At 43.8% G+C, this 24159-nt stretch overlaps 3 protein-coding genes across 6 annotated transcripts in view; all 3 read right to left on the bottom strand.

Moving 5' to 3' along the window:
* LOC119015380 (cytidine and dCMP deaminase domain-containing protein 1-like) overlaps positions 1–24159 on the bottom strand; it is a 542642-nt gene that overhangs the window by 121607 nt on the left and 396876 nt on the right. The gene's annotated exons all lie outside the window — the stretch shown is intronic.
* On the bottom strand, positions 6179–23254 carry LOC119015369 (gamma-tubulin complex component 3 homolog). 2 transcript variants are annotated; one of them, XM_037091273.1, is made up of 23 exons: positions 23056–23254; positions 21876–21983; positions 21097–21164; positions 20869–20946; positions 20515–20723; positions 18793–18953; positions 18538–18650; positions 17324–17449; positions 17170–17238; positions 16560–16686; positions 16282–16448; positions 13782–13892; positions 13482–13590; positions 12154–12343; positions 11903–12038; positions 11754–11822; positions 11508–11643; positions 10704–10792; positions 10082–10213; positions 9839–9979; positions 9363–9479; positions 9189–9283; positions 6179–8447 (listed from the first exon to the last, which is right to left on the bottom strand). In XM_037091273.1, the coding sequence occupies exons 1-23, from the start codon at positions 23129–23131 to the stop codon at positions 8381–8383; spliced, it is 2694 nt and encodes an 897-aa protein (XP_036947168.1). In that variant the 5' UTR covers positions 23132–23254; the 3' UTR covers positions 6179–8380. The 2 variants fall into 2 exon arrangements, with proteins under 2 accessions (XP_036947168.1, XP_036947167.1); XM_037091272.1 differs by having other exon boundaries at positions 16560–16692; positions 23056–23253.
* On the bottom strand, positions 7055–23131 carry LOC119015669 (gamma-tubulin complex component 3 homolog). Its single transcript, XM_037091891.1, has 24 exons — positions 23056–23131; positions 21876–21983; positions 21097–21164; positions 20869–20946; positions 20515–20723; positions 18793–18953; positions 18538–18650; positions 17324–17449; positions 17170–17238; positions 16560–16692; positions 16282–16448; positions 13782–13892; positions 13482–13590; positions 12154–12343; positions 11903–12038; positions 11754–11822; positions 11508–11643; positions 10704–10792; positions 10082–10213; positions 9839–9979; positions 9363–9479; positions 9169–9283; positions 7158–7282; positions 7055–7066 (listed from the first exon to the last, which is right to left on the bottom strand). The coding sequence occupies exons 1-24, from the start codon at positions 23129–23131 to the stop codon at positions 7055–7057; spliced, it is 2790 nt and encodes a 929-aa protein (XP_036947786.1).

The raw sequence follows: 24159 nt of genomic DNA, 5'->3' as shown, positions 1-24159 counted from the left end.
CAAAAATCAAGTCATCGAGTCGAGCTGAAGTGAGCTCCAGCCGCCCGGGTTTTTTTTTTTTTTTTTTTTCTGAAGTTGAGAAAAGGCAGCTTAGACAAGATGGAGGGTGAGAAGAGGAGAAGATGGAGAGCATACTGTCACATTATACTGTGCTCTCTGATATGCCTCTGAAAGCCTAGCCATGACTTCACTTGCCTTCACACTGCAACAGGATAATGAACACAAATGTACCTCAACGGAGCCACTAGAAGGCCATAGAAGACCAGGGGGCTCTGACTGTCATGGAATTTCCTCCACTGCAGTTCCGGCGAATGCAAAATACTACGCGTAATAACACGTTCGAGAATATATTCCAGAATATGTTTTGATGATGCGTCGGTCAGGAAAAAGACTCCCCACACACTGTCCACTTCACTCGCAGTCAAGTTCAATGACAACAGCGTTTCAGCGCTTAGACTCTTGTCAGGTTACCTTCGGATCAGAGAGGAGCCACACCTGCAGCTGAACTCTAAATAAATGAATTATATGTATATATGTATTTTACAATGTATTTACCATAACATACATTTTGCATATATTAGAAGATGATATACCTTTATAAATATTGTATAAAATATATGGTAATATTTCTTTTATAAATATTTCTTTTTTTCCAATAGATGAAAATAGGCAATAATTGATATATGTATTAGTATAGAGCCCATACTTGTTGCCCATACTTTTTACCTTTGTGGGTTAGGGTTAGCAAACAGCAATATTGTAAACAACCGTGTTGTTAAAAATCAAAATGGTACTGTGTAGAAGCCCCAACAGGCAGGTGGAAAATAAATATTTAATATATACATAAATATTTCCATCCAACTATTATGTTTGTTTTTTGTTTGTTTCTTTTGGTTTGTTGGAGGGTACTGAACACAAACTAACATTATAACTGCCCGGTCACTTGAAAGACACTTTTGCTAACCAGTAGCCCTAAAGACAAAGCTAAACACCAGAGTTAGCATACAAGCTAACAAGCTAGATTTAGCAACAAGCTACCCAGCTCAACTGCAACGTCAGCAATATGCGCTATTGCTAGTATTACTACAACCGCAGCCACATTAGCAAAACATAAAAACATAGAATGAAACATATATGAAGCAGGGGTCCTTACTTGTCCAGCAGAAAAGAAGCTAACTCTGCGTCGCTCTCGAGTCCTTACGAATCCCGCAGCTCCCTCCACCTCCGACACGACGCTCTGACATTTATCCAGTTTTCTTTCTGGCTCTGTCCACTTCTGTCTTTTAACACTGCTTTTCTTCTTCAGTCCTCTTATTTCTTCTCTTTGACGTGGGCATTGGTGGGACATTATGCTGCTGTTGCCTCTCCGCCATTGTTAACAGTCTGGGCTTGAACTTGAATGTATCAAATCAGGTGAGAGCAGGCACTGCACCTGTGCGAGGGCGGGGCACCGCACAGAGGGCAGGGGGGAGCTGCCATGATTGACACTTCGCAGACACTCCCCTTGGCTCTGATTGGTTATGTTGATTTGGGAGCGGTGGATTCTTGCTAATCAAATTACAGCCACTGGATGGAGCCACAGAAAGTGGATTTTTTTTACACAGCTAACCTGTATCTTATTCTTCTGTCAGATTGTAATGACAGTTTTAGCAAATATAACAAAAAAAATAGTTATAGACTACAACATTAACTCCTTAGCACTTATACTAGGAAGTTTTTTTGTGTGTTTTCATACAGCCATATTCAGGTGGCTGGCATGAGTGAGTTCATTCGATGCAGGTCCTAGATCTGGTGTGCTAAATTATGGTTAAGCAGTTAAGGACGGCTGGAAATGAGTGATACAGGGCCGTCAAGTGTGATGTTGCATTAAGCTTTACTGAATTGGCCTTGGTGGAGGTATATGGTCTACTGAGTGCCATCCTAACTTGGACCCACTTTGAGCAGCCTTGATGTAGAGAATATATCACTGGAAATGTTCATGGTATAGTAAAAGTGCAAGTATAAGAAGGCACTAAATTAAACACATTCCGAGAGCCTTCGCCTTTGTGCTAGAAGTAATTAGACAGTCACAATTAGTCTAAAGTCCAACCTGGCGAACCACTTCAGGAGGTGAAAGTTTGGACCCGGACGAGGGGGGCACAGTTATCACACAGCTGAGAGTAGTTTTCACACCTTGCTCGGTATCCGGGCAAAAAATCCGGACCTGCCTGCGATCTGATGGCCTAATTAGCCTCATTAAAATCCTACAAATGCAAATGTCCAATTATTGCTGCGCATCTATCCCCGAGACTCTTGTTAAAGGAAATTGCGAACAAAGGAGGTGGACGTCCTGGACACAATGCAAGGCTTCTTTTTCTTTTTTTTCTTTTTTCTTTCCAAATGTGGCCTTCAAAGAGCAGAAAAGTGCTTGTGTCGTGCTCGTTACAGCAATTGTTTGTTTTTCAGTTTTTTCTTTATATATTACGCTCTGCTATATATATATATATATATATATATATATATATATATATATATATATATATATATATATATATATATATATATATATATATATATATATATATATATATACAGCAAACTGTGGATCCAGCTGGTTGTAACAAGAATTCGTCCTTTTGATAAGATTCTCTCAAATACACTGGCGGCCAGAAATGCCATAAAATGTCAGCTGTCTGTTCCTGGCTTGACAACACACGCAGCTGTGTTTTCTTCTCTTCCCTGCCTCACCTTAAAACACTGTCGGAAGGTCGTACGAAAAGAGGATCGGGGCTCGAGTCAGCTGCGAGGGAAATAAAGCAGCCTTTTCTTTTTTTTGTCTTTGAGCGGCATTCACAGAGAGCACAATGGGGAACAGCGAGAGGACAGAGCGGACTATTCTTCCGGCTCGCATTCACACGTTTTTGCCGTGGCTAATGCATGATGGGATATGACAGTCGCTACTTTGTTTCAGAGGGGGTCAGACAGAACTATATAAAGTTTGCTGCTGAGGAAACGAAGGGCGATTCCTTCTTTTTCGGCTCCGTTGTCGTCGGGAACTGGCCTCCCTGGCTTTAGTTAGCAATGTCAGAGGGAACACTGGTTAAAACCTTCACTACGTAACATACAATAATGTTTTAAAGCAAAGTTTTGACATTTTTGGCTAGCCAAAGGTCGCACACAAAAAGGCAGCATTTTAAAGGTGCAATATGTACAATTTTGGCATTGTGTTCTGTTGTAATGTATTGTGATGCTGAGATATCTGCTGTTGTTAGCGTGCTAACCACCAAGCCCCGGGTCCTCTAGTCCAAGGCTAGATGTTTCACTTTGTTTATGTTTGGCGGACCCTGCCACCTATCTAACTCTCTTTCCCTTTCTCTGAGAACAGCTTCTTTAGTAAATTATGGGAAACAAAATACATATTTCTGATTTTTGTTTCTGTATTATTAAATTATTGATATTCTAATTAGGTATTAAAAGTCAGAATTTGCATTTCTTTTCAACTAAGTGCCCCTTCAGTCTTTTTCTTATAATGCCCTCCCTACATAATGTCAAAGTGACCTTACTGGAATATACCGAAATCTTAAATCAGCCTCAGCAGAGTTAACAATGGAGTGTTGCTGCGATCCCCGCGTTTCCAGAAAACACACCGCGCACGTGTCCTCGGCGGAAGCTCTGGCGGCGGCAGGAGGACCTCGGCGTCACCTGTGTGCGACGACAAGGGCCCGGAGGCTGGCGGAACCGCAGATGTGGCCGTTTTTTTGGGTGGGGGGGCAGCTGGATCTGTTTCTCGGGTGTAAGGGAAGGTTCACGGCACAAGGGCACAGGAAGTCGGAGGACGAGGACAGAGTGTTGACAGGTGTTTAGAATGAATCATGGGTATTCTGACATTTCTATGTGTTGGGAAAGGAACAAACAAAACATGAACCTGTGTTGAGCCGTGGAGAGGATGGTGACGGCAGCAGGGATCACTTTTAAGTCATACCACATTTCTTTTTTATTCGTTCATTTTGAGTCCACAGGCCGCTAACAAGTGAACGTGTCCAAGGCTGTCGAACACTCTCGAGCCCACTGACACATGCAGAATAAACTCAATATAAAAGGTCAGCCAAGCGAGGAAGAAAATGACGTGGGGAGGGGTGCTGGGAACGCTGGGGAGAAAACGCCTCGAGGGATCAGAGACCGTTTTGCCGTCACACCTCTAGACACTTAAATACGTCCCATGCAGGCGCAGTATAGAAAGAAAGGACGGAGAGAAAAGGAGGATCTGGGGGTGTCAGTGTCTTCCGGCTCAGCGATCAGGACTATCGGCCTCTCGGTGCCGTGGCTCGCCAAATTGACAATTTCCTCAAAGTGTTATCCCCAGAGACAAGAGGCTGTTGTACATAAGCCCAGAGAAATGGCCTCTCTGGGTAAATAAACAGGTATTTACTCAAACGCACGCACACGGTGAACACATTTGCACAAAAAGAGCAGAGGATCAAACGACTGACAGAACTGTTTTTTTTCTTTTCAGTAATGAAGGCAGACAGAACACATTTCTCCAGGAAATAGAGGCCGCGGTGAGACTGCATGCGTGTGCGATGGGACTTTCGCACTTCCCTCTCTTCCCTCTGCCTCTGTATCACTAATTGCACCGTGTGAACATTTTACCCCCCCCCCCCAACATCCAACAAAACGAACAAAGAAACACGTCCGTCATCCACCGCCGCATCCGCGCTTCAGAGGACTTCGCAGAACGGCGAGATACTTTCATGTTTGTGTGCCAAAAAGCTTTTTGATTGCAGGTTCTTCATATCAAAGGGTGTGAAGTCAGTGTGATAAACTGTGTGTGTGTGTGTGTGTGTGTGTGTATGAGAGAGCGGGAGAGAGAGAGAGAAAAGGAGAAGCTGTTACTCCATCTAGTGGTTCAACTCTTGCACAGTTTAACCTCGAGTATGTACGGTATATGATGTCTGAAAAGATGGATTCTGTGTGGATTCAGCCCCCTTGATGATTTGTTTATACGAATGCAAGTTATATCAGTAGTAACATTTGTATAGATACACACACTATGTATAGATTTGTATACTCTGTGTACAGATTTACTCTTTGTTGTTGTATAGATTGTTGTTTAATCTGTTATTTATTGTAGAGATATCTGTATAGACATGTTTGTGTTAGTTTAGATTTTGGACAGTTATGATTATTATTACTATAACTATTATTTGTATCATTACTGTTGTTACTATTATTATTGTTATTATCAATATGATTATTGTTACTGTTGCTATTATTACTATAATTACTACTATAACTTATTTGTATCATTAATAGTGTTGTTACTATTATTACTATAACATGTTTGTGTCATTAGTTATTAATATTGTTATTATCAATATTACTGTTATTATTATTGCTATTATTATTATGATTATTACTACTACTATAACTATTGTTTGTATCATTACTGTTCCTATTATTATTATTGTTGTTATTATTGTTACTATTATTAGTATTATTGTTTTATTATTGCCATTTATATTGTTGTACTTGTTACTATAACTATTACTTGTATCATTATTGTTATTGATAAGTAGCTGTTATTTGTTATTTGTGTCATCATTGTCATTACTGTTGTCACTGTATTATTATTACTATTAGTGTTATTGTTATGTTTGTTGTTGTGGCAGTAGAGGTATTTTATTCATTATTTTTTGAATGCATACTTTTGCATGAATATGTTTGTAAAGTGTATTTACATCAAATAAAACTGACAGAATTAAAACCCAAACTCACTTGACTCTCTTGATGGTATTCAGCCATAACAACCCTATATTACACTGTAAAATAACAACTGAGCAAAGAGACAAACTACTTTAAAAAATATGATCACTGACTGAAATGACTTGAGGTCATGCACATGATGCCAAATGAGTAAGCCCCATTTGCTTTGGAATGCCGTGGGATGCATTTGAGCACATCGGATTCTCTGAAACCGTCGCACAAAATCTCCAGTGCAGCCCTTTAAGTAATCACTTTGACTTTTGAATTCATCAAGTCATTTAGAATCTGATGCACAGCTTGCCTTTGGAACGTTTACTTTGAAATGATCGAACTTTCATCTCTGATGCCTCTCGCCTGCAGGTGGCAGTGAGTCCAAAAACATTGAACCCAGAGGCTGAGCTGAAAAGGTTCACACAGGCACAAACACACACAGTCGTTTATATAAAAAAAAAACCTTTTTATTAAAGAAGACGCGGGATGGATCGCTTTCCCTATATTCTATACATTATGTGCTATACAATGTGGAGGACAAATACAAACAGATGGTTAGTTTTGGTGTTTCACTTCAGTCCAATTCATATATTTTCACATATGCACATGAACAATGTTGTTGTCGGAGAGCGCTTCACTGGTCCAGCTTCCATACGAAGTGAAAAAAAAATAACTATATCACTGCAAGCATGTTTATGTGGACTTCACTTATGCGCTCTTGTATAATTAAATGTGACTTTGGGGAAGCCTGATAAACAGGTCGGAACGCAGGCTGCTCGTGTGGTATCTGTAATGTTTTGCTTTTTAGGGAATGTGCACTCTCTGAGGATCAGAGCTTCTACATGTCCAGATCAATGCTCACAGCTGTTTACAGATGAGAATTGTTGTGTAACCTGATGATTAAAAATCTACTTGACTTTCCCCATCTCACAAAAAAAAAAAAACTCTGACTGTGCACTACAAGAGAAATCCAGTAAAAGGTTATGTCCCACTGCAGCAGTTAGGACTGATGATTATCTTTTGAGCCCACTATTCAGGCGTGGGATATAAAAAGGACTGATTCTAGTATCTAATCATACTGGAGTGGCGATCGTAAACATACAGCTGAAAACACATGTATTTGACGGGTTTCTATCGTCTTAAACAGACCGATCCGATGACTGAGAGGTGAATTATCATTTAGGGAGCCGATCAACAGCAGCGCTGCTACAACACTGAACCAATTCCACGAGGACCCCTGTCAGCCATCTTCATGTCACACGCGCGCGAAACAAACCCCGCTTAACGCCACGTTTGCTTTTCTTCCTTATAACGTCTCGTTTCAGAAAATACACTGCCCACATTCAAAAGGTACAACCATTAAATTCTTTAAACACAGATTTTCATCCAGAAATATTTACATTTTTTTTTTTCCCCCAAGAGACCGAAACGCCCTGGACATTGTTGATGCGGCCGTTGTTGATGCGGTGTGAAGGAGTGAGGTCGCCGTGGTTGTCGAGAGGATCGTCTGTGACCGCCTCACGCGGACGTGAATAGCGCGGGCTGTAAACTGAGCAAGGAAAACACGCTTGAACAAAAACTCAACTTTTAATAACATTCAGTCGGTTGTCAGTCAAGGTGGCGAAAGATGCTTCCCACCGATGTAATGAAGAACAGCTATAAAATAATTATTGAAAAATGTCAGTTTCCAGAGGCAGAAGAAGCAGATTTGTTTTTTTTCTCCCTGTATGAGTCTTCTGGTCTTTACGTCACTGGAAGCAGAATTGTCTACAAGTGTATATGTGCGTCACTGAAAATCCTATGAATGATTGTGATCGGAGAGCTGGTCTGTTACACTAAAAAAAAAAAAAAAAAAAAAAAACCCTGGGAAAATATAAATTTTTCCACTCCTTGACGTGGAAATGCTTTTATACTGCACCTTAATGATAACACGTCCAGCAGAAACACTGTCTCCTGTGGAATAAGTGCACTAAAATGATCGGATAGAACCGTTTTACTGACTGCCACCAATACAAAAAATTTGAATGATATATCAATATCGGCCTCCCATATCAGTTCAACCCCCAGAGCCACAGGTGCTGACGTGAAAAGACGCGTATATACACGTACATACATTTTTGCATAAACTCTATGTACATACATTATGTGTGTTGGGACTAGATTTGGCAACCAGGCTGAGAAACAAGGTTTTGTTTTCTCTCAATAATAAGGCATGCCATGTAAGGTGGCCCTGTGTGACTCTGACAGTCAGCAGCTTTTTTTTTTTAAATCGACCTCCTCGCACTCGGCTCCACTTTGATTTCCCAGATGGACTTCGAGTTTCGCTGAATTCTTGCTGAATTTTAAAGCAGTCTATTTAGGGTGATGCTCTGCATGTCACAAGTAGCTCTGAAAGTTTGATTTTACTGAACTGTGTTCCTTTGTGATCCCACGCGGCCAACTTTTGCCGGAGCCGTCCCGCTGTGATGTCATCACTTGGCAGCCGCCGCGTCTTCGGCGCCGGAGCGCTGTTTTTACGAAACGGTGCTTGGATCGCTCCTCCAAGGCATGACATCATCTGGACATGAAGTGCGCTGGCTGGCCAGTCTCGGTGATGTCATACCCCGTGCTCCAATGACCGGAAGCCGTCGATGCAGTCGCCGCCGCGTCAGATATTCGACAGTCGTCGCCCGCGGTTGGCGCCTAGCGAGGCTCGCAGCCTCGGCTCTCTCGCTCTGAGAAAAGAAGGAATGAGAAAACATTCAATTACAAAATGCCAAAGAAGAAACCTTGATGGGTTTAAAGGTCACGAGGTCTGAATGGAAGTTTCTAATTTCAGAACTGGTTAAATTAAATAAAACCTAACACATACGTTGCAAGTAGAGACATTACTGGTGACACTTTTCATTAGTCGATTTTTTTTTAGATATATAATGATAAAATATTTAATGAAAAATAAATAAGACACATAATAAGAATGTAACCTGTGTCTGTAGCCCTTTAGCTGGCTCTCCTCATCTCAACATCCTAACAAAAAAAATGTTTTACACACGCTTTACTGAAATTGCTTGGTGCCGTTTCTGTCATCTTCTCCGTCCGACACTTGTGAAATTCACACCTGGACTGTTGCTGGATCGCAAAATGCGTCATGCGCAGCCCACAGGAGGCACATCAAGTCACTCACAGGAACACGAGGTGCTTCGAAATGACTGAAAGCAAGCTGCGTGATCTGGTCTGCAATACGTTTGTACAAGATCTGTCATTTAATCGAGTGTATATCTGAAAGTAAAAAAGCCTGATAAGACATTTACACTGTGGGAGCTTAGATCACGATGCTTAAGATTTTGAACCCTGGAGAGCCATGGAGATCATTCTCATAAACAGCCTTTGGGACAAGACACAAAGGACAGGTTCAAATAATCTGTTCAATTCGGTTGTTTCACTCCCCGTGCTGACCTGCGCTCTCGGAGACAAACCTGTAGTGTTCATTGAAGTCCAGCCTGAAGCTGAGGAAACGCAGGCTCTCGTCGGAGCTGGTCATCAGCAACACCAAGAACTGCTGGACGATGCTCTGAAAGAAGCAAAGGGAGTCGTGAGAAGGCTGTGAAACACCTCGTGTGCCCAGTCTCGGAGTTGGATCGGGCTGCTACCTGGTAGAAGTGCGTGAGGATGCGGAGCTGGGAGCACATCTTTGGTATGGTTTCCTGGAACTCCTGAATCCTCTTCTTCTCCTCTGCTTCCTGTGCATCGTTCACTGCCCACTGACCCTGAATCAAACAGGATATTATCACATATTTAAGTACTATACTATAATACGTTTCCGCCTGTTTTCTTGTTGTGCACTACTCAAAATTAGCATCGACGACTCCTCACTTGCGGTGTGTCACAACATTCATTCGTCGCTCATTATCCAGTAGCCATTTATAGCCCCTAAAAACTGAGCTGAAGGGGTTCCACAAGCAAAGAAATCCATTTTTCATAACTCAGATGCGCACGAGTCTGCGAGCAAAACCGCTGTAGCAACAAATAAACTGTTGGGCAACATATACGCCCCCATATCCCAACCTCCCCTTACTAATTTTGAGAGGTGTATTAAAAGTTCATCTGCTGGTCATTCTGTTCCCACCTCCTCGTCTCTTTGCCGCTTCTTCTCTTCGTACTGCAGCCGGAGAGAGAGCTCCTCCAGCGCCGAGCGATACAGGGAGTCCTGGGCGCTCTGGAACTCGATGATCTGGTCGAAGATGGCCCTCAGCTGGTTCAAAAGAGACTGGACGGACATACGGGAAAAGAGTTCAAGGAAGTGTGCATAGAAATCTCACTTTGCCAAGAAGATTATCACTGTGTGTGTGTGTGTGTGTGCGTGTGTTACCCTGCTGTTACTGTCTAGCAGACATCTGGAGATGATGGTGTCCAGGAAGACGTCGTGCGCAGCGATGATGTGGTCGAGGTCCTGGGCCTGCTGCACTTTGTTCCACAGCTCGTCCCAGGAGCACTCCAGCACCTGCGCACACATCAACGCAGGCGCAGACTTTACCAAAGCTCTATGGGAATTACATTGTCCTTTTATGAAAAATCAGATACAGTACAGTCGCTGCGGCCCGCCTGCGGGTCTGATAGCATGGCGGCGCCTCCCAGCCCACAGTCGATATGTTTTTCTTGTAATTCTTATCATTATTTCATCAGCTGTCCGAGCAGAGAAATCTTTTAGTCACTGACTTTACTCAACACTAACACCTGCAGTTGAGAACTGCTGTCTCATCTAAAAAAAAACCCAACTCCATTAGTTTGACTTTCCCTGGTTTGGACTTGAACCAGCAACCTTCTAAAATGGAGTTAACCTCACAAACTTCGGGGGCTCCTGTTGATCCTGTAAATCAGAGTAATGCGTGTTGCATTTCACCGACGCAGCAGAACGCCCCTGCAGTAATTACCAATGTTTTAAACTGTTGTTTTACAGCCTGTAAACGTAGCAGCGCCGCTAATGGACTGACCTCGAAGGTGATGTAGTACTGCATCTGGTGGATGAAATGGACCATCTCGGAGGCCAGGATGTGACACTGATGCAGAACGCCGGACAACTCTGAAGGGTAAAAAGCACAGCGTCAGGGAAAAGTACATCAGGATAGATGTTACACCTTAGAAAAACACCAAAAAGGGCGATTTGTCCTTAAATGAGACAGGGTTCATACAGCTTTCATGGCACCTAAACCAAAGATTTCCAGAGGCTTCTTCAGCTGAAGAACGGAACTGAACTGATTAAGCTTCTTGGATGAGAGGTAAACATCTTCAGGAAAAGTCCAGTTGCATTGGATACAGCAGTAAAACATAAAGATATATACTGTTTATGAGCTTCCCTCTTCCAGCATGCAATGTCTCCACCAAGTGGCGGATGTATTTTTATTTCCACTGGGAATTTTGAGTTTGAGTTATTATAGCTACATCCCATTTCAACGTTATTATCAAAGTTATATAGGCAACATAGTTTTGGCTTGCAGGGGGAAATTAGACTGTGATCTACTTGGGTTTATGATGGATTCAAATAAAGATATTATTTATTTTTCTTTTTCCTAGATTATAACCAATCCAGCACTCTTCATCAGTTTAAGTATCTTTAAAGTGGGTGGTGAAACAGCTGGATGATCACGTTTGTATTCAAATGCAGATCTCTGAGAGAAGATTCAGGAATTGTAAAAAGAAAGTTAGGGGTGTTTCAATCACGGCAAAAATAAACGCAACAATAAACAAACCCATCAGAACATTAATAAGAATGAACGTGTGTGTGCTTGTTTATGTACCAGGCATGGTTTTGAGCAGTTTGGCATTACACATCTGTCCCTTCCAGATGTCAGTCAGTGTGTACTCCATCCTCTTGGCCCGCCACAGGAAATTAAACACCCGCAGGTAGTGGCCCATACACTCCCTTGTAAACACCTGAGGCACACACACACACACACACACGGGTATATTTATATATGAAAACAAAGGCAACTGTTAGAACATATATACTGAAAATATATTACACCCAAAATAGCGTGCGTTACCGTGGCAATGGGTCCATCCACGTGGTAGTCCAGACTGAAAACATCCCAGCCGGTGTCCCCAGGAGACACCTGGAGGAAAACAGAAGGTTTGGACATGCTGAAGTCAGACCTGCAGCAAAGCAATCCCTCACTCACACGCAAATCACTACCTCTAGCAGGCGCACATCCAGCCTCTTGAGGATCTCTGCGTTGTCAAACTGGGCGTTTGTGGCTCTGACCGCAGTTTCCAAGATACCGGTCAGGTTGTGCTGGTACAAAGTGGTGGCGGGGCGTGCCAACTCCGGTCTGAAACAGAATCACTGGTCAGGATTGTACTGCTATAATTCTGCTTTAGATATGTAGCAATGTAGCAGATCGCTGAGATGTGTAATAATTAAATTCAAAAGGGTGTGTTGCTAACTTCAGCAGGTCCATGAGGTGTCTGATGAAGTCTCCTTGGCCCAGCAGCAGGTATCTCCTCATGGCCTGCAGGTGCTCCAGCAGCAGGTAGTTGCGGTTGAGGACGTCCAACAGGTATTTGCTGGTGTCGAAGTAGGCGGCGTCGATCTTCTCCTGGAACGCCCCCTCAAGGTCGGACAGCAACTCCGCAGCTACCGGAGAGAGACAAGGAATATTACTTGGGGCCTGAAGCGGTTCAAACATTGACAATTCATTTTTTGAAGGGACAGAGCAGTTATTAATTTACTGTTATAGCTCTTCAATAGATTGCTTTTGGATTAACAACTACTGGGAGGGTTCAACAATTATTATCCTTTTTCAATCAGTATTATCATTTTCAAAATCTAACTTGATAAAATCCATGTTTGCTTCGTGGTTTTATGTAACTGAGCTTGCTTGTGTAGGCTGCTTTTGGTGGTGGAGCAGAAAAGGCAGATCAGTGACAGAATAGGTGTGTGTGTGTGTGTGTGTGTGTGTGTGTTTGAATGTAAAGCGTTGATGCCAAGTTCATACTTACTTTTAATTTTATATACTTTTAAGACTATTTTTTTCTTGTGTTGAAAAATAAAGTTCTATATAGAACTAGTTGCAGTTCTATTATAACACAGCATTCTGTCATTTTTTTAAACGACTGAATCCTGTGAAATCTTCTCTGTTTAACTGTCGACTGATGAAAAAAGAAAAGCAAGAAAGTGCTAAAAAAAAAAAAAGGAAAAAAAAAAAAGGAAATTGCGATCGAGCAAAACCGTGCCATCCTCCCCCTTTCGACCCAACTGGACCTCTTACTGCTGGACGATAAGTGAAGAAGAGAGCGCGGTGCCCTTCGGCAGATACAGTAACAGCTACAGATCAAACTGGTCAGATGAAGTCCTGCAGACTGGATCGATAGAACGCGGCTAAGTATACCTCTTTCCTCTTCACCGTCAAACAGAGAGGACAAGGCCAGTGAGCGGTAAGAGCATTGATCACTGCCAGTCCGCTGGCCCGCGTCAATATACCAATATCAATATGCTGAGGACGGAAACAAAAAGGAGGCGTCTTATTGGACAATGATGTCATGAGTATGCCTGATTTAAAAACACTAAAAAAGAAAGAAGACAAAACCATTGACTTTTATGTGGTCTATTGCTCCTTCTGAAGATGAGGTGAACTTTTGACTGATCATTTCTAAAGTCAACTTACCCCCCACACTCATCAAATCCTCATAACGCCCAGAAACTACAATTACAAGACGTATACCAGCTTTGAAATAGTCACAGAGCACAAGAGGAATGAGAGAAATTAACTAACCGTCTTTGGGCGTATCTGCAGACTTGGACGCTGCCGTGATTTTGCCTGGCGGCGTTCTGTCATGACAGACCTGATGCAGGAAGTTGATGGACTTACCAATCAGCAGAACCTAAAATAGAAAAAAGAGAAAAACCGAAGCTGAACAGCAGCCTGGAGATAACGGCTGGACGTAATGACCTCGCTAAAAGACGTTTCTGTGTTCTACTGTTGTTAATGGGCGTGTCAACAGGCTGATGGCTGGCAGAAAGCAATTTGTATTGTGACAGATAAAGAAATGTGTGTGTGTGTGGGTATCTCTACCTTGCGGGCCTGGTCCATGGTGATGAATGTGGGGATCATTGACTTCCTGAGGGAGTACTTGTCATGCCACAGGCGATCCGTCTTCACATTGGGATCTGATGCTACGAAGAACTGTGCACACAAACACACATTAGTACCCTTTTGAAACTCAACACCCAGTGGAGGCTCTGAATAAAACAAACAAACACAACATAGCGCTACAATTACACTATCACAGCTAGAAACTGTAAACAAAATGAAATTATTGGCGGATTTTCAAATTTCCAACAGACCTTGAACTCGTCAACAAATCACACAAACACTTCTGTCAAGAAATATAACAAAACTGAAGCTTTACTATTGAGCTCATCATTCCTGAGAATGTCTTCATCTCCTCTGCCAAGGAGGTTGTGTTTTCATCCGAGTTGGTTTGTGGGTTCGTCAGCAGGATTACGCCAAAAAAAAAACACCGCACAAGTTTCCAAAAGGTTTGGAATAGAGTGAGGACAGGTCCAAAGTGCTCTCTGAAGTCTTTCAAATGTTTCTGAGTACTCTGAATACAACAGAGTGGGGGTCACATACTTTTACGACACTTGGTAATTACTCCCTCCCAAAACAATGACCCCCTGAGGTTTGAGTTGATCACGCCTTTCCCAGGACAGTGACCCTCTGATGTTTTATTAGGACAGTAAATGTCATCCTATCTACCATCCTGTAAACACCTCAGGCAGAGAGAACTGCCCCTCATGTGACTTTGTGACCCCCTCCTCTCACATCCTGATATGGTCTTTACAGCACATTGATTCTGAATGGGGATGGAAAAGTGTGTCATTTCTCACAGTGACAATTATGGGCAGTCCTAAAATACTGAGTATTGGAGAGAACCGCAGTGAGAGAGCAGGGACTGTGTCCAATACAAATGAAAGGATGGGAAGAAGAGAAAAAGGAGCAGACTGAGGCAAAGCAACAGTTTGCTTCCATCAACCTAGCCTTTCCTACCAATTTTTGCCTTTTCACAACAATTTGTGGCCACCTCTACGACAACTAGATGGCTTGTGCATGGAACAGTGGGAGGCTACTAGAAAAGAAAAGAAAAGAAAAGAAAAGAAAAGAAAAGAAAAGAAAAGAAAAGAAAAGAAAAGAAAAGATAAAAAGCTGAGCCGGGACTTTTAAGGTTGCTAAAAGATGAGTCGGCATCGATTAAACGTCTCTGGTCTCTTATTCATGCGGGGTAATGATGAGATGTACAGTGGGTTGACATCAATGAACCGCTGGCTGGCGCGACACTGTGGGGAGCAGGGATGCAACTCTGTACATTGCCTGCTGAGAGCAGGATGGCATTCATCCTACGCCCGAGACGCTATGACATCTAGAGGTAAAGACAGGTTTGAACACCAGGGATGAAACCCTCAGCAGGTTGCAGCTGATCAGAGACTCGCTAGACTTACAGTTAACGGCGGTAACACGGGAAATAAGGCAGAATATCCGGCTGATAGCTTTGTTTACAATGTTGAGGCCGTTTCCCTCCCTTGCCACTTTTTTTTAAAATTATTATCATCAAATCATTCTCCCTTAATCATATAAATCACAATTATCATATTATCTTCTCCAGCTTTGATGATGGGGAAACATCTCAGCAAGCACCTTATGGAGTCTTACAACGGCAAGTACTACTGCATCCCGTCATCCTTACTCACACAGGCCGCCAAAATATATAATCTATAAAAGACATTCAGTTCCAGTTAATGCATCGTTTACTATGAGTCCTAATGATCAGCCTGTCACTGAAAACACAGCCCTAGTGCAAGTACACGACCCTCAAATTTGTCTTTAATAATATGAGATCAGGGTCGACTAATGCATAGCAGAAATTCAGACCATTTCTAATTTTAGTGACTGCTGTATCTCGGCACAAGCTCAACACAACTATGGGTGTTGTTTACTGCATATGCATTTGTGTGAGATCTCCAGAGCGATTCTCCTGCTGGAAGGGTGCAATAACTTTGTCTCTGCCGATCTCAAACGCGGCACTTAAGACCGGAGTGATGACGAACGGTTAATGCTGGAACCCATAAACAGCGCGTGTGTGAAAGGAAACGCAAAGAGAGAGAGAGAGAGAGAGAGAGAGAGAGAGAGAGAGAGAGAGAGAGAGAGAGAGAGAGAGAGAGAGAGAGAGAGAGAGAGAGAGAGAGAGAGAGAGAGAGAGAAAAAGGGGCAGGGAGAAGTAAAGGAGAAACATCCATCACCGGGCTCTCCATTACACTCCCCTCATCGGTCCTCATTTAAAAAGCTGTCCCGCCTCTCTCTCCTTCTTTCTTTATTTCTCTCCTCTCTCCCCCTCTCAGTGACGTTCCCCTCTCATTGGGGTCAAACGTCAGAGCGGTGGGACGGAACAGTGTTCCAGAAAGGCCCGGCAAGTTCCTGCCGGACCTCTGGGAAGCAGGGTGAAACTCTTTAATTGAACATCATTAAACGTGTTACGCCATTATTAAAAGGGCCGATCACAGATGTGTGCGTGTACCTCGTGGTAGGTATCCTCTAGTTCTCCGTCATAGATCCACCTGTACAGGAAGTTGAGGATGGGGTGCGACACCAGGCTGAGGATGTGATGAACGAGCGCTCTCATCTGCGGGTCCCCAGTTTTCCCGTAAGAATGGACCGCTGAAGCCAGCTCGCCTCCTTTACGACCTGATAGCAAACAAATGAGAGCGAAACTAACAATTAGGGGAGTGTTCTTCTCAACGAAGACTACATAAACCAAAAAACCCAACACGTATACACATCCGAGACCCGACCCACCTTGGCAGAAGTCGACGAGAGCCGCCAGCGTTTTGAGCCGGACTTTGGGGTCGTACATCCAGACCAGAAGCCTCCTGAGGGTCAGGCTACCCTCTGCGCACACGTTCATACCCTGATCATCCTCCACCTGCAACTGCGACACACACGGGGGTCAGTTCACCTGAAATGAGCCTATTACAATAATCACTTTTGTTGGACGATGTTGTTCTCGAAATAAATAAGATGAACCTTGTTGCTGTCATTTTAAGGCCACTGTACGCTATTGACATAACAAAATTATAAACATTTAAATTACACAAGAACACCCTTTCATAGACTTGTCACCGTCAAATTCTTATTCAGTAGAAGTTTGTGAAATAATGAAATGTATCATATTAAAATAGCCTCAAAAAATATATTTCACATATATTTCATGTGACAGGCCTTTTTGAGAAGACTAAGCTCTTTGGTTACGTACGTACGGGATTTAAACTTAAGGTGATAAACATTTTCAGGAGGGGTAAAGTGATTTTTTTTTTTTGCCAAAAGCTTTTTCATTATCCAACTGCTTTTCTATTCTTTGAACTTCTGAACGCCATTCATCTCCTCGGCACCGTTTTGCTCAGCCTACCTGGGAGTGGAGCACCGACAGCAGCCTGTAATACTCCTTCAGCTCCTGGTGGAGCGAGGCGCAGAAGCTCTAATGGAGGACACAGAGGGGACAGTGTTGGGAGGGATTCAAACTTCGTGAGATTATGAATATATCTTGCAAACTCAAGACACACCTGTCCGACCAGTCCGAAGGCTCGGTCGAGGCTCCTGGCGTCGGTGTACTTCCTGACTTTGTTGTGGAGCCAGCCGAGCTCGGCCAGTCTGCTGCTGGTGTCTCTCAGGGACTTGCACAGCACCACCTGGTGAGGCACGGCACACATTACATACAACACACACACGTCACACATGAATCAGCCGCAACATTGACACCACTAGATCCGCTTGGTCTCATGACCATGCCTTGACAGGGCAGAGCCGGTTTGGGTTGCACAACAGGAAACCACACTGTAATAAGCAGGTGGTTTTACTGTTGTGGCTGACCGGCGTACATCAACATGGCTCTACTTCCTGCCTTTGTTTAGTCATCTCGAGTTAATCAGGAAATGCAGAAACTGTAATGACACACAGCGGAAATGATCCTCATGATATTGACTGTCCCGATCCGAGCGCATTAATATCGAGGTGGTGTAAATCCAACCATTCTGAAAGCTCTGAGAGAGTTACTACATGCAGCAACAGATTTGATAGTTCACATTTAACGATGCATTAAATTTTCATTTGTTAACGAAACCTCTTATCCAGAGAGCTCTGCGCAGAGGAGCGAAGTGGCCGGAGACAAATTCAAAATGTCGCCATCCTTGACTTCATTTTTATCTCCGGTCTCGCCGGCTCCTTCTCCATCAAGGCAGGGACAGCGGATTGACCACGGGGCTATGTTTAGCGCCGCCGCGAGAATCAAAAAGGGACAGGTTAAATCTGAGGCCTTCCTATCAATACTATGTGAGAGGGGAGGAGGACGAGCACAAAAGGAGTAAAAAAGGAATTCACAGAAAAGAGAAAAGAGAGGGCGAGAGAGGTCGATGTGGCGCGGAGCCAAAGAGCTTCGTATTGATCTGTTGAATCGTTCTTTTTAAGGCCAATCAACAACAATAGTCTTGATATCATATCATCTTCTCCGAAAATCTGGCGGCCATTACTTCAGCTGTGTCTAAAAGGGAAAATCGGTCGAACACTGAACGGGCTCTTCTCCAAAAGGAGACGGCGAACGGCTGCTTTCACTGCTGGACATGGTCAAATCAAAATAAAATCTGCTTTTAGATTGAAATATCAGAAAGATGTGGTTCACACTTGAACCTCTGTGTCTCGTCTTAGCGGTTGTTCTGGGATGATGATGATGATGATGTGCGTCCCTTAAAAGCTTTACAGAAGCAGAGGCGGGTTCAGGTACCTTGCTGTCTATTTTGTAACAGTTATCCGGGCCGCTCATCTTGATGAACTTGCCGTCGATTCCCTGAAAGACGTAGAGTATGTCCCGCACCAGAGCCGTCTCGCTCACCTCCCCTACACCAACAGAGGACAAGAGGACAGAGACTTTGCTGTGCATTCAAACAGTCAATACTCAGATTTAAAGACCTTTTTGGAACTCAACTACCATTTAGACAAACAACGTAAAGTCACTGGGTCTGTACAACGTGTCTCTCACCGTCTTTTCGGGGATGGACCACTCTGGGGGAGGGAACTGGGGGCCCGAGCGGGCGAGTGTTGGGCAGGGCCAGAGTGGAAGGAGAGCAGCTGACCGGAAGAGTCCAAGCCAGCCGAGAGCCCAAAGACTGCCCGCCTCCTGCTGCGGACTGAGGGGGCTGACTGAAAAGCACAGATAAAGTGTTGCTCTAAAATAGCTCTGTCAAACCATGCAAAAAATATATATTTACATTGCAAGTAGCAATGCAAAATACTTGCCCAAAAACCAGCAATGGAACAACAAAGCGTGTGAACGTGTGCGTGTGAAATACTGGTGCCCAAGGGTGAATCTATTTGGTGAACAGCCTGCTTTGTTTCCCCCACAACCCCCCTTGAAAGTTTGGTTCCTATCCAGTTCACTACCACAAAAATAAGAAAACTCAAAAAGGCCTCTCTGGTTTTACTGCATGATCCTCCAAAATACTTCGGCTAAACTCCTCAGTAAAGCAACAACAGGAAAAACACACAACGGGTGCTTTAAGCGGCACAACTCGGAAAAATTTCATTTGCACTTTTCTCGCACTTCTCACAAGCCGGTGACCTCTTTTCTGCCCTCTCCATATCAAGTTCTCTGGGAGATTTAATAAACTGCGCTGCCTGGGGACACGACGTGATGCTTCCATTTCTGTTCTCGCCTGGCTGCTCTTCTCCGTTTCTCCTTCCGTCTGTCGCTTCGCCCGTGTGACACGCTTAAAGCACACCGGCAGGGTCGGACTGGCCCACCGGACATGGTCAGTCCAACAGTCCTGGCCTGGCTGCTCTGTGGACTATTTACGTCGCTGTGAGCAACCGCTGCCCTGGCATGCCGACATGAGAATAAAGAGAATGACAGTACTTTGTTTTTCCCAGCGTCTGCTCAAATGCCCTAAACGCAAATGTAAAAAATCAGCGATACTGGAGAGGCGTCTGCAAAGCCTAAAGGATGCTAAAAGATAACATCCTTGTTTAGCTTCAGGATTTGCGACAGAAATGCGTTCAAATCTTAAAATCACTCGGCACAGAAAATGAACTTATTCAGAAACAAGTCGAACAAACATCTCTGCTTAATCAGAGTGCCGCTCCTCCTGTCAGGTACATCTGAATACAGCCATGACATCTTTTGTTATGTTTGGGCTGGAGTGAAGGATTCTCCCCCTTTCACAACTAAAAGGAGAGCCCAGCCATACCTATCTGAAGGACTCTTGCATTATTAATGTGGATAAATGGAATTAAATGGCCTTCTGATGCCTCATAAAACAGATTTAGAAGAGGTCAGACTGCAAACTCGTCTTCTGGTGCTAATTGATGCTCCCTTTATCGGCCTCTGAGTGTTTTTACAGGACGAGCGTCAGATAAATAACCTGGTTCTCCCCGGGGCCTGCCGCTGCTTAAACACAGCTAACAGCTGGGACTTGCTCATGAAAATGGACACAGGTTCTCTTCTCCGGTATTGTGCAAACTGATGACTTACTATTGACTACACTGGTATCAGTGTATGCATGATGCTGGCTTGTAACTGACAGGGGATTCAAAACATTTGTAGCTGAAGGAATTTATCCATTAAGATGCATTAAAAAATGCATTAAGATAGTGAGGCACATTATCCACCTTACATTGGCCGTACCGACAGACGACGGCGCATATATTAAAAACAAATGAGGTCAAAACTGTTTCTTCGGCGGGTTCATTTTGTCGTTACGCTCACCCGGCCAGCAGTGACTGTGGCGTCGGCGTGGGTCCGTTCAGGGTGTAGACTCCCAGGCTGGAGATGCCGCTGGTCCCCACGCTGGCTGACAGAGCCGCGCCCCTCTCGGCGTAGCCCAGGGCCAGGCTCTGGGGCCGGGTGCAGTAGAACGGGGTGGAGTGGGCGTCCCTGGGGAGGGCTTGGGCAAAAAGTGCCCCATAGTTTCCGACCTGGTAAGGACATGGACACAGTGAAGACGAGAGGGGATGGAGCTGGTATTTAACACATACTTAGACCTTTTATGAATGAGGGCTGCCCCTTAAGAGTTGACTGAAGTGTAGAGGGATTGTGTGTGCGTGTGTGTGCGCCCCTCACTCTGCTGGATGGCTTGCGGGGGTCTTCAGAGAGGCTGAGCAGCAAGTAGAGAACGGACCAGCGATGCTTCAGCACACTCTGTCAAGACAGGAAACATCAGCTGAACACAGTCGCAGTGTGTCGGCGACACCGCAGCAGATTATTTCGAAATGAATAATGAATTTAATGAAGAATTAAAAATGTGATAAATCCAGGTTTCTGCTCTGGTATGAAAACCCAGATACCAACCTGCGTCTGAAGTTTTCTGTGGAGCTCCGAGAACAGAGCGGCGTCTGCTTCTCTCCTCTGCTTAAGCACTGCAAGACAAAAATCATAGTACGTGAGTCTCCTACAAAATTCATAACCAATTTAACAGATGAACACACCGAGACTGATAACGCCTGTCATTCACTGCAGACAGATTCCTCTCCACAAACAAAACTTAAGCTGCGAAGGAAGAGGTGGATAAATGAATTGCTGAGGTCGATCTGCTCGTTCTGTTCCGCAGCACAAAGAAAGCTGTCACTGCGCCGTGAATAAGAAGAGAGAAAAAAGACCACTGGCGTCTGGATTCAAAACACCTTCGTCATTTTGATGTCTTAAAAAAGAAAAAAAAGAAAAAAAAAAAAGCGTGTTCCGACCTGAACGACAACAGAAATCTGCATTTCAAAAAGGGGAAGGTGAGAGATGAGAAGAGAAACGCAAGTTCTGGTAAGACGTGCCACAGTTAGCAGCAAAAGGCTGCAACAAATGGTATCACTGTAGCTTGTAGTAGTAGTTATTTTATATGAGTGAACGCATGCGAGTGATGTTATGATCATCTGAATATCTGAAAGGTGAAAGGTAAGAGCGCACACACGGAACTCGTATACAGAAACAACCTGACAGCGAGAGAGATGGGCAGATTTTGGCTGATGGGTCAGGGACAGTGCCACAGAGATAGACAGTAGAGCAATTCTGATTGGATGTCACAGTAGCCCAGCATCCCTACAGTACCAACGCGCTGTCAGCTGACAAAGAGCACTTACATTCCTTCTTGATCTTCTCTGACACCAGGAACTCATCGCGCTCGATGGTGGGAGCGTAGTTACTGCCGATGACTCGCACTGCATACTGAAACTGGTGGGCAACTTCAGCTGGAGGGTGGAAAACAACAAGCGATCAGTGAAGCTCAGTGGCATTGGAGAAGTCCTTTTAAAAGTCATGTCACGAGCTGGAGAGTTTTTCCTGCGGTTTTGCTACTTTTGCCCTACATATCCCCCCATTTATTTTACTATAAACTTTTAATAAAGGCACTCTGGAAAGGGATGCAGTAATGGAACAGAATGTATGTGGCTCTGGATGAAAAAAAAAAAAGATAATACACAGGGTTTAAGTTTCAGTCACGTCAAAACTAACTCCATCACAGAGATTGTTCACTCCTGTTTTCTGTTCAGAACGTGCTAAACCTTACTCTGAGCTGTCTGCAGCCAACAGGGGCCTGCAGCAGCTAGCAGGACACGAGCGCATCCAGTAACCATGCAAACAGTACACCGGTCAGTTAGAGAGCTAACTGGCTAACGAGCTCATGGATTAGATATCTGAAGTGAACCGCTAGCCAGCTAATTAAATCAGAATTGACAGTGCATTACGCTGACAGCTGTAAATGCCATGGCGCTGTGAAGATGGATGTGCAGTGTCTAGCCGAACCCACTGGCTGACAGCTAACTAACGTTACGTTAGGCGGACAGAGCCCCGCTGCGTCCCGTTGTCAAACACTGCTAAAGTGATACAAAACTCATTTTGTCTCTATTCTTTATCGGTTAGATAGTTATGTGTGCGCTTGTTGACCAGCAAGGCCGTTGAGAGAATTCGGCATGTGTCCAAATTACCAGCAGCTTAATTTTAGCATATAATTCCAGATTTTCTTCAACCTCCCGTTAGAAAAACACACCGGGGTTAGCCGGCGTATGATATGTAAAAACTTTTGTTATTATCGATATGTGTCTTCCCTGTCGTGTTAACGATAAGCCGAATTGGCCAGTAGACGATACAAATTCAGCCAATAACTTTATATCATGTGTAAAATTATGTACGACAAGGAATGGGAAAAGGCACGACAAAGTGCGGCTTTTTTGAATCAGGTTAGCTTTGACGTTTCCTGAATACTAGAGCGTTGCACGTATCTGCACTAGCGCGGACCATGCTAGCGCTGAATGATGTAGCTACCTTCGCTTTTCCCCGTAATCCTGCAGCAAAGACTCTGGAGAAGCACATTGGGTGATTTCTGGTCCAGGGTCGCCATACTGCGTGGCTAACTCTGCGTGTTTTGTCCGGTAAGTGAATTAACACCGATAATATGAACTAACTCGAGTCTCCTCTTACGAGCAACGCCATTTTGACAAAATAAGTCAAGCGACCACGGCGCAGAGGGAATATGACCCCAGCCTGCGCCAGAAGCCTTTCAAAGTAAGAGCATAGGAATGAATGAATGACATTTACATTTAGGGCATGAATGAATGAGCGAATGCTTTAAAAAAAGATAGTAGTAGTTAAAAAAGAAAGGAAAGCGATTTTATAATATAGCCTATTTAGGCACATACAGCTCACACATCGTTGGATATATCTATGTCATGTCATTGTCCCAACCGCTTATCCCTTTCCATGGGGTCACGGGGTGTTGCTGCTGGAGCCAATCCCAGCCTTGTCTCAGTGCGAGGGCAGGGTACTCCCTGGACAAGTCGCCAGCTCATCGCAGGGCCCTCACTTATGAGCAATATGGGGTTCAGTATCTTGCTCAAAGACACTTCGACATGCAGCTCAGCCTTACCCTGAGCCGGGATTTGAACTAGCGACCTTTCGATCACTAGTCGACCTGCTCTACCCGCTGAGCTACAGCTTGCTTTCTTTCTTTCTGTCTTTCTTTCTTTCTTTCTTTCTTTCTTTCTTTCTTTCTTTCTTTCTTTCTCTTGTTTTTAAACACTGTTACTGATCTGAATGATTTGTATATATGTATATGTAGATGCTGTTGGGAAGGCAGAAAATGTACATTGAAATGTAGTCAACTATAAGTGTATATGTTGTAATAAGTTACAGTATGACCAACCTAAATAGTTGAGACATTTTTCAAAAAAATTACAGTAATGCCAATATGCCAATTAGAATGGTATCAATGATTTAAAAAAGCAAAACAAAATTACTGGAAGGCATTTAAATCCATTCTCCATGACCCTGAATGCACATGTTGTGATCTAGACGAGACTAATTTGAGCAGTGTTTCTATTTTGAAGGCAACCACCGGATACGGTAGCTGTTATTACAGGATAATTGACC

The sequence above is a fragment of the Acanthopagrus latus genome, chromosome 24 (assembly GCF_904848185.1).
Source record: "Acanthopagrus latus isolate v.2019 chromosome 24, fAcaLat1.1, whole genome shotgun sequence".
Classification (NCBI taxonomy): Eukaryota; Metazoa; Chordata; class Actinopteri; order Spariformes; family Sparidae; genus Acanthopagrus; species Acanthopagrus latus.
This window is presented reverse-complemented; position numbering and strand designations above follow the sequence as displayed.

What these genes read in the sequence shown, in the direction of transcription:
- LOC119015369 (XM_037091272.1), bottom strand. Translation starts at nt 23,131, where the DNA reads ATGGCGACCCTGGACCAGAAATCACCCAATGTGCTTCTCCAGAGTCTT. An exon ending in ACAGAAAACTTCAGACGCAG is followed by an intron (nt 20,947 to 21,096) that starts GTTGGTATCTGG and finishes CTGTCTTGACAG; the next exon opens with AGTGTGCTGAAGCATCGCTG. An exon ending in TGGATGTGCGCCTGCTAGAG is followed by an intron (nt 11,823 to 11,902) that starts GTAGTGATTTGC and finishes GTTTTCCTCCAG; the next exon opens with GTGTCTCCTGGGGACACCGG.
- LOC119015669 (XM_037091891.1), bottom strand. Translation starts at nt 23,131, where the DNA reads ATGGCGACCCTGGACCAGAAATCACCCAATGTGCTTCTCCAGAGTCTT. An exon ending in TGTCGGTGCTCCACTCCCAG is followed by an intron (nt 16,693 to 17,169) that starts GTAGGCTGAGCA and finishes TGTGTGTCGCAG; the next exon opens with TTGCAGGTGGAGGATGATCA. An exon ending in TCCTCACGCACTTCTACCAG is followed by an intron (nt 9,284 to 9,362) that starts GTAGCAGCCCGA and finishes TGCTTCTTTCAG; the next exon opens with AGCATCGTCCAGCAGTTCTT.